The sequence below is a fragment of the Pseudorasbora parva genome, chromosome 16 (assembly GCF_024679245.1).
Source record: "Pseudorasbora parva isolate DD20220531a chromosome 16, ASM2467924v1, whole genome shotgun sequence".
Taxonomy (NCBI): domain Eukaryota; kingdom Metazoa; phylum Chordata; class Actinopteri; order Cypriniformes; family Gobionidae; genus Pseudorasbora; species Pseudorasbora parva.
The window spans coordinates 21,679,427-21,689,278 of record NC_090187.1 but is presented as its reverse complement, the minus strand read 5'-3'; the positions used below and the strand labels follow the sequence as shown (position 1 = coordinate 21,689,278).

Below are 9,852 nucleotides of genomic sequence, written 5' to 3'. Positions count from 1 at the left end.
TGTTGGGCTGTTTTTATGGTTCGAGTCTGCTCTTTGGAGGCAGATTCTCTCTTTCATTACTTTCTCCCCTGATCCGCAGTGTTTGTTGAGCGTCTGCCCGACTGGACCTGCTTCATCATGGCCGTCTGAATTCAGATCTGAATCCCAGTCTGAATCTTTTTTCTTACTCATCAACCTCGAGCGCTCCAGGAATAATTTCTTTGGGATTTTACTTCATTTGTGCCAATGTTCAAACATGCAGCCTCCGCCAAGAAAGGTAAGAAACCAGCGTTGGAACAATGTGTGTGTGTGTGTGTGTGTGTGTGTGTGTGTGTGTGTGTGTGTGTGTTGGAGAGAGAGAGGTTTTAAAAAATGTGATTTGCAACGTTGTTACATTGTCCCGAAGTTGCAACTTTGTTTCCAACTGCTGTTTGTTTTGAAACAATGTATTAGTTTATTTGTAACGGAAACGTGTAACAAGAGTTTTTTTCAACCAGTTCTGTTTTATTGTTGTTTTAAAAGAAGCAGCGGTCGTGAATAATCCTAAAATACAGCAGATATTTTACCAGACATTATAAATGAGTGTTTTAGGAGCTGTTTTGTTCTCAAATAACGGTTAAACGATGCAGCCACGAGAGTCTCGTTTTGTCTATTTTTTACTCAGATTGGACCCAGTCTCCATGCTTTTGTCAAATAGACGGACCGCCGACGATTATTCTAACCCTAAAGTCTGACATTTGGTTACACACCTCGCTTGAATGTGTCCAAATGTCATTCACGTCGTGGAAATGTGAGTTTAAAAACAAATGTCCTACAGAACGATGTTTTTCTGTCTCTCTCAGAGGTGACAGCAGGGGTGTAGGGTTTCAAACTCATGTCCCACAGGCTGTATGGAGGAATGTGAAATTCCCTCGCAAAAACATTGTATTCCTATCATTCCACACACATTTATGTATTTTAATCACAAAAGCATTGCATTTAGAGCGTAAAATCCTTAAAGGTGACGTTTGACTTTTTTGCAAAAGGCTTTGTCTTGTGAAGAGGAGGAAAGCAGATAGCATGTAGCACAGGTTTACCCCACAATAACCCGTTATTTGCGCAAAATTATGTTTTTAAATGCAAATATTAATCGCATATGCGTATAACAATCGTTTATTTTGGTCGTTGTTACACTGATAATGCTTTGTTTTGGTTTAAATGCACGATATAAATGACGTTTAGCTTGTTCTATACATATGCAGTAGAATACAGTATATGATTGTATAAATGTGTGTGCTTAAGATTGAAAGATGATTGAAAGGCTTGACAGTAAATATGTAATCTAATGTCTATTTTAAACCAAATATGTGATCTGATCTGTCTGACATCAGTGTGGATATTTCCATAAAGAGCTGATCAGCCTCTCCAATGCCTAGAAATGTTCTGTTTTGTTGATGCACTGTTGCTTTCCTCTGATGTAAATGCATGATGTTAGTGTTTCCTCCATCTCGGAGTAATAATACTTCACCTGTACAGCTCAAAGTGTTGATGAGAGCCGTGCAGCCGGCTGTCATACTGTGTGTTATGGTGTAGCCTGCAACAATGTGTCCTGCTGATGCTGGCAGGGTCGGATACCGGGGCGTTCTGTGTTATTTTCCATCCTCTTTGGCTTTAACCTTTAGGGAGTTGTTATAGAACCAATTATCTCCACACCTGCCAAGTGGAGAACTTCTTTTGTAATTAACAGTTTCTCCCCAGATATTAGTCAACCTGCCCGGGCTCATTGGTCTGGTCCCATTGGGTTTTTCAAGGCCATGTAGTCGCGTTTAGGTTGTGAACCTCATGTACCTTTATGTTTTTTATTTGAACACAACTTGATTGAACCCAGGACCATGAACAGTTTTAAAGGCACAATGTGTATAATTTTTGGATTAAAATATCCAAAAACCAGTAGAACAATGTTGTTTTGTTGACTTGTGGATGTAAAACATCTACATACTTGCATTATTTCAAATGTTTCCAAGAATGTTTAAATCCAGAGAAATCAACAATTTTAACCAGGACAGGCACCGTGCCTGTGTGTCACCTATCAATGATCAATGTATCAATGTTACTCTCGTTTTCCAGTTTTGTTTAACCAGACTTGAAAAGACTTGGTATGTCTCAAACTAAAACTTGTTCTCGTTTGAGACATACCAAGTCTTTTCAAGTCTTTACCAAGACTGAGCGCTATACAAAGATATTTAAAATGTAACGCTTTGACCGCTGTTGAGCTGTTATCGTAAACAGAGGTGTTTACGTTTTCGCTCAAAGCGTCACATTTGTAAAATGTCAATACTAATTTGGTATTGGGGTCGGTACTTTTGGCAACCCTAAATTTCATGCTATTTAGCAACACTTGTCATCCAATATTTGTTAAAGGTGGAGTAAGTGCTTTCTGGTAACCGTTGTTGATATTTCAAATCACCAAAACATGCACGCCACTTAAGCCCCTTTCACACTGCACGTCGGACCCGCAATATTCCCGGAACATTGCCGGGTCGCCTTCTGTGTAAAAGCAACCACGTCCCGGGATTGATTACCGAATTCGACCCGGGTCGGGGACCTAGTAATATTGCGGTATTCGACCCGGGACGAGCGCTGTGTGAACAAAAGCCGAAACTAAGGGCATCCTTAAAAATATTTTGGTTTGCAGTAACAGTAAAAAAAAATTAAAAAAGGGTCGGTAGGTAGGTCTATTTTTTTTTTTTTTTTTTTTTTTATACCAAAAAAAAAGTAAATTTTTGGTGATGGTGATTACGTAGGTATGAATTTAAACAAATTGGCATATCGTGACATCACTGACTGGGTCTTCAAGCCGTGCCTTCGGGCGTGTAGGCTAATTGCAGGCTATATAGACCACAAACAAATTGAAATATTTGTCAAAAACATGTTTATTGCATAAATTTCAGGTGCATTCTTTAAGAAAAGGGTCCAACCACCAGCTAGCTGTCATTGACTCAAAGCTGTCAACCCTCCCTTTTTTTCCAGGTTTCTCACGTATTTTAGCTCTTTTCCCGCTGTCTTCCCGTTTTAGTATTTTCCCGTGATGTGTTTCTTATTTTTACGCTCGATTGTGTTAACTCAGAACACGCAACTATCTGTGTCTCTGAAGTGGCTTGCACTTCTTGCCAGACCAACGCATCTGGTGATATAGACTAGTGCATTTGAATATTAAAAAGCAAAAAGTTGTTTTTATGTATTCAATTAATTAAGTAGCTATAACCAGCTATTCAATCAAGAGCAGTGAGTGAGTCCTTATCTTTTGTTTGACAGACAGCAGTAAAGGCTACTGCCCCTTTAAGACCTAAAACAGAGATATGCATCGTCTTTCTCGACTGTATAAAGTTCTCTTAAGGCATATACAGACTGTCTGATGGATACTCATCAAGATCGACATGTTGACATACTTTTTGTGTGAGTTTATCCGTTCAAACGCAAGACTTGAAAGAACTCAATATTTGCGCGCTGTGAGACGTGCGCGCGCTGCGCACAGAGACAGATCTTCTCTCACTGCAGAGGGTTCTCATTCGCGTCTTCTGGCGAATATACTGAGTGATGATGGCCAAAATGACTGGTCATACGGCAGCACTCGCATGCATTGAACACAGTTTACAAAGAAAACGTGGGCAAAACGGTCTTTCTTTTATTACCGCTGTTGTAGTGCACGTGTATCCATCGACAGAACCATACATAAAGCATTATTTTTCAAGTTACAACCAGTGCCACCGCTCCCACCACGCGCTGCGATCGAGCAGAACACACGCTACCCATAGCAACGCGTTATGACAACGACATTTCAGACTGACAGAGACATAAACAGCTTTTCCGCCATTTGTTACTGTTTTGTACACGTTGTTATATTAATTATAATTCAAATTCTGTTTTATTCGCCACAATATAGTAATGATAAATGTTGAGAGGGGCACTTTTGATTAATTTTCAAAAAGGGCAGTGGCTCAAAGCCCTCCCCTCTGCAGTGCACTTGCCTGGTGTGTGTAATGTGTCCATGGTCCTGACTCCTGTCACACAATGCGGCGAAATCTCCGACAGGGCTTTAACAGTCTAACGTTACAGTGAATGAGAGATAAGCCGAAACGAACGCACGTGCAGGCCATAGTGTGACATCCGTTAACCATAGTGTAAACATAGATGACGTCACGGGTTTTTCTATAAAGAAAGAACGTAGCCTTCGTTTGTGGCCCAGGCAATTTAAACATTTATAATAATTACTAAAATATAATTCATATTATTTTATTACTGTTGTATTAGTTGTTTGAAGAGTAAAAAAATAAATTGGTCGGTCTTAAAGCTCATTTACAACCGGCAAGTCGGTCGGACTAAAAGGGAAAAAAAATAAAAAATTGAGTCGGCCCTAAATTGACAGGGTCGGTCGGGTTACGGCAAACAAGAATATTTTTAAGGATGGCCTAATGCCGCAACGTGTAGCCTACGTAGTTATCGTGCGACTCCTAGAGCTTGTTTTTTCAATATCAATCAATCAATCAATCAACTTTATTTATATAGCGCTTTTACAATCACGATTGTGTCAAAGCAGCTTCACAGTGTCAAACAGGGTAATATTGCGACAAAATTAGATTTGGCTGTACAGCCGTACTGGAGAAAACAGTGATGTTATCAGCTTATTTTAATTTATCATATAGCGACAATGTTGGCAGATCAGTATTATAGTTTATAGAATTAAATAAGACCTAATTCATATATTTTATTTGTATAATAAGTTGAATAACTTTAATCATATTTTTAGTGTCCCCAACTGAGCAAGCCAAGCCAAAGGCGACAGTGGCAAGGAACCAAAACTCCATCAGGGCATGATGGAGAAAAATAAACCTTGGGAGAAACCAGACTCAGTCGGGGTGCCAGTTCTCCTCTGGCCTATTATCACACCGTGTAAGATTATTATTCTGGCAACCTTACAGGTCGGAAATCATATTAGATCGGATTATTCAAAATTTTCAGGGTATCACGGAAGAGACAGATTTATTTAGGATGGGGCGTCAATTACACAAGAGTATGAATACATGAAAGATCGGAATTATTGCGCCGAAGACGGGTTTTGAGCATGTCGTGCCAGTGAGGCAAATTCGGAGGAGACACCATTTGACACGGCTCAGCAGACACTCCAGGATGCGTTGGTCATGTCCAGGCAGGTCCACCATCCGATCCGGACAGGGCCCAGATCCGGGATAAACCTCGGGATAAACAGAGAGACTAACATTAGCGTAGATGTCACTCTTTTTATGATGTAACTAGTACATCAGGTGTTATGGGAAGTGTTCCCGGTTCCGGCTGACCTAGTTAATGCAGCCTAACAATCAGTCAATTGATCTGAATAATGAGAGTTAAAAATGTTCTATGTGTATGCCATAGTAAAGAGATGTGTTTTTAGTCTAGATTTAAACTGACAGAGTGTGTCTGCTTCCCGAACAATGCTAGGAAGACTATTCCACAATTTAGGAGCTAAATAGGAAAATGATCGACCGCCTGCAGTTGATTTAGATATTCTAGGTATTATCAACTGGCCAGAGTTTTGAGACCGCAATCGACGTGATGGGGTATAATGCGTTAAGAGCTCGCTTAAGTACCGGGGAGCTAAACTATTTAGTGCTTTGTAAGTAATAAGCAAGATTTTAAAATGTATGCGATGTTTAATAGGGAGCCAGTGCAGTGTTGACAGAACTGGACTAATATGATCATACTTTCTGGTTCTAGTAAGAACTCTAGCTGCTGCATTTTGGACTAGCTGGAGTTTGTTTATTAAGCGAGCAGGGCAACCACCCAGTAGAGCATTACAATAATCTAGCCTTGAGCTCATGAACGCATGTACTAACTGTTCAGCATTTTGCATTGAAAGCATGTGCCGTAATTTAGATATATTTTTAAGATGATAGAATGCGGTTTTACAGATGCTAGAAACGTGGCTTTCAAATGAAAGATTGGTATCAAAGAGCACACCCAGGTTCCTCACTGACGACGAGGGCTTGACAGAGCAGTCATCAAGTGTTAGACAGTATTCTCTGTTACTACTTGTGGAGCTTTTCTGTCCAATAATTAAAAATTCAGTTTTATCTGAATTAAGTTGCAGAAAATTACTATTCATCCAATTTTTTATATCAGCTATGCATTCTGTTAATCTTGTGAATTGGTAGGTTTCATCCGGGCGTGAGGAAATATAGAGCTGAGTATCGTCAGCATAACAATGAAAACTAACGCCATGTTTCCTAATGATATCTCCCAGTGGTAGCATATACAGGGTGAAAAGCAACGGTCCTAACACTGAGCCTTGCGGTACCCCATACTGAACTTGTGATCGGTGTGACATCTCTTCATTTACTGCTACAAACTGATAACGGTCAGATAAGTACGATTTAAACCATGCCAAAGCAGTTCCACTAACGCCAACATAATTTTCGATTCTATTCAGAAGAATATTGTGATCGATAGTATCAAATGCAGCGCTAAGATCGAGTAACACTAATAGAGAGATACAACCACGATCAGATGATAAGAGTAAATCATTTGTAACTCTAATTAGAGCAGTCTCAGTGCTATGATACGGTCTAAATCCTGACTGGAAATCCTCACATATACCATTTCTTTCTAAAAAAGAACATAATTGTGAAGACACTGCCTTTTCTAGTATTTTTGATAGAAACGGTAGATTCGAGATTGGCCTGTAATTGACTAATTCTTTAGGATCAAGTTGTGTTTTTTTAATAAGTGGTTTAATTATAGCCAACTTAAAAGTTTTCGGTACATATCCTAATGTCAAAGATGAATTAATGATATTAAGCAGAGGCTCTATGACCTCTGGAAGTATCTCTTTTAATAGCCTAGTCGGTATAGGGTCAAGCATACATGTTGTTGATTTTGATGATTTTACAAGTTTAGCCAGTTCTTCTCCTCCTATAGCAGTGAAAGAGTGTAATTTTTCCTCAGTGACCCTGCAGTGCTCTGTCTGAAGTGATACTGTAATAGACGGCTGCATGGTTATAATTTTATTCCTAATATTATCAATCTTACTAGTAAAGAAGTTCATAAAGTCATTACTGCTGTGTTGTTTACAAACATCAGAAGCTGAAGCTTTATTTTTTGATAATTTAGCCACTGTATCGAATAAATACTTAGGGTTGTGTTTGTTTTCTTCTAAAAGAGATGAGAAATAAGCAGATCTAGCAGTTTTTATGGCCTTTCTGTATGCAATCATGCTCTCTTTCCACAAATTGCGAAAAACCTCTAGTTTTGTTTTCTTCCAGCTGCGCTCCATTTTTCTGGCTGCTGTTTTAAGGGCCCGAGTGTGCTCGTTGTACCACGGCGTTGGATTATTTGCTTTAATCTTCTTTAAGCGCCGGGGAGCAACTATGTCTAAAGTGCTAGTAAGGAGAGAGTCAATAGTTTCGGTTGCAGCATCAAGTTCATCTTGGCTATCTGTAATGCTGAGGAGATGGAACTGATGAGGAAGATTATGTACAAAGCAATCTTTAGTCGCAGCGGTTATCGTCCTACCATATTTGAAGCGAGGGGATGGCTTTGCAGCCTTAGGTAAATTAAGTATACATGATATTAGGTAATGATCTGAGATGTCATCGCTCTGCTGCAGAATTTTAACAGTATCAACATTTATTCCATGTGACATTATTAGATCTAAAGTATGATTAAGGCGATGAGTGGGTCCCGATACGTGTTGTCTAACTCCAATAGAGTTTAGAACGTCTCTAAATGCCAATCCCAATGCGTCTTTTTCATTGTCTACGTGGATATTAAAATCCCCAACAATTAGTACTTTATCTACAGCTAATACTAACTCCGATACAAAACCAGCAAATTCTTTGATAAAGTCTGTATTGTGCCCTGGTGGCCTGTATACAGTAGCCAACACAAATGTCAGAAGGCATTTATCATTTACACTACACAGTGTTACATAAAGCACCAAAACTTCAAAGGAATTATATTTGAAACTAGACTTCTGAGTAATACTGAAAATATTATTATAAATTACAGCCACACCTCCCCCTTTACCTTTCAGACGTGGCTCATGTTTGTAACAATAATCTCGGGGGGTGCACTCATTTAAAGTAATGTAATCATCAGGTTTTAGCCAGGTTTCTGTCAAACACAGCACATCTAAGTTATGATCTATAATCATATCATTGACAACAAGCGTTTTTGGCGAAAGGGATCGAATATTCAGCAACCCAAGCTTTATCAATTGTTCATCCGTATTATATCTGTTGTTTATTTGTTGGACATCAATTAAATTTTTACTGTTGAATGGTTTTGATGGTTTTTTGTATTTACTAATTCGGGGAACAGACACAGTCTCTATGTGATAATATCTAGGTGAAAGAGTCTCTATGTGCTGGGATTTAGCTGACTTTGGTGACGTGAGACAGCTAGCAGACGGTTGGTTTAGCCAGTTTGTCTGCTTCCTGACCTGGGCCCCAGTGAGTCAAGGTAATAATACAACCCTGCAGTGCCAGAAGAGCTAGTCTGTGTTTTAAACACAGAGAGTGTTCGTATACAAAATAAAATAAAATTAAACAAGCAGAAATGTGTGCAAACTGGACACAAGTCGAGACCACGGAGCTCCTTACTATCTCAGCTTCAGCGCGGATCGCTCGCCATTATACGTCACATCAGGATGTCACGTGTCAACTCGACCCGGGACCATTAAGCGTTGTGTGTGAAAGCGCACATATTACGGTATTTCGCTGGCAGTGAGAATGGACCAAATCTAGTGTCCCGGGAACAAATGTCAGGTCGCATTATCAGTGTATTTTCCGGAATCGCAATGTGAAAGGGGCTTTAGATGCTCTATACGGTGTGAAATGAACGGGTCTTTACCATCGCTGAAGTGAGCGACACTAGATCGCAAATAGTTAAACAAGTGAACATGACAAACGAGCATATTCAAGCAAAAGCCTAGCCTAGAAATCTAGACGCACCCTAGCGGCAGCAAATTTAATCTGCCCGCAAGTGTCGTCTAGGAACTCTCAATACCCTTCTGAGCTGTATTCCCCTAACTCTTGCCGGACCAATCACATCGTGTATAGTGTCGGTGGGCGGGGCCATAATGACGACGGCCGAGTTGCGTTTGCATGCTTCTAGTAAACACAGAAACTGGCGAACGGCAGCGGTCTTTCGAATCAGCTTTGACTGCGATTCTGGAAGACTTGGAGTTAAGCTTTTCTCTGAGAAAAGAACAAAGAACTGCACTGCCGACCGGATACGGTGAATGTTTAATCTATCAACAAGCTCTGTTTCACCTTCGTTGCTCTGGTTGGTGTAGCGCTATCCTATCGTGTGCAGAGGGAGTTTAAAAGACAACCGCTTATCCCGCCCCTCGGATTGAGCCCTGTCTATGGTGAGTCTATGGTGAGTCTGGCTTGTCAGGCTAGCAAAAGCCAGCATTAGTTCTCGGCTTGTGTCCGTTATTATGTGTGTCTTGTGTTTTGAATAATGACATGCACTCTGCATGCTCTGAGCGCTCTCTTCTCACCATCAATAGTAGACACGCCCCTTACCTGCTGATTGGCAACAAGTTTGTTATTGCACTTGGCCCCAGTCCGTTTAGTAAAACGCTTATGGAATAACACTTACCCCAGCTTTAATATGATATTCTAATATGGATGTAGCTTACTGCAGTGTGCAAAATGTGTCTCATAGTAGCCGTGGAAAATCATTTTCAACATGCTCAAATGAATCTAATATGATAAAACAGCGCTGCGTTTTCCCACATACGCTTGACCATAAGAAGCGGAAGCTGTGGCATAATAAAAGCTCTGCTGCTGTCTAGCCTTGTGTCGCACTCGTCTCTCATTAGCAATCGCTCCA

General features: G+C 40.2%; 1 protein-coding gene across 2 annotated transcripts in view; it reads left to right on the top strand.

Moving 5' to 3' along the window:
* The first annotated feature begins 60 nt into the window (after positions 1-60).
* LOC137043654 (F-BAR and double SH3 domains protein 2) overlaps positions 61-9,852 on the top strand; it is a 141,606-nt gene continuing 131,814 nt past the window's right edge. For both annotated transcript variants that reach the window (XM_067419968.1, XM_067419967.1), the window contains exon 1: positions 61-256. In XM_067419968.1, the coding sequence (XP_067276069.1) occupies positions 236-256 (21 nt within the window). In that variant the 5' untranslated portion in view covers positions 61-235. The remainder of the gene's footprint in view (positions 257-9,852) is intronic.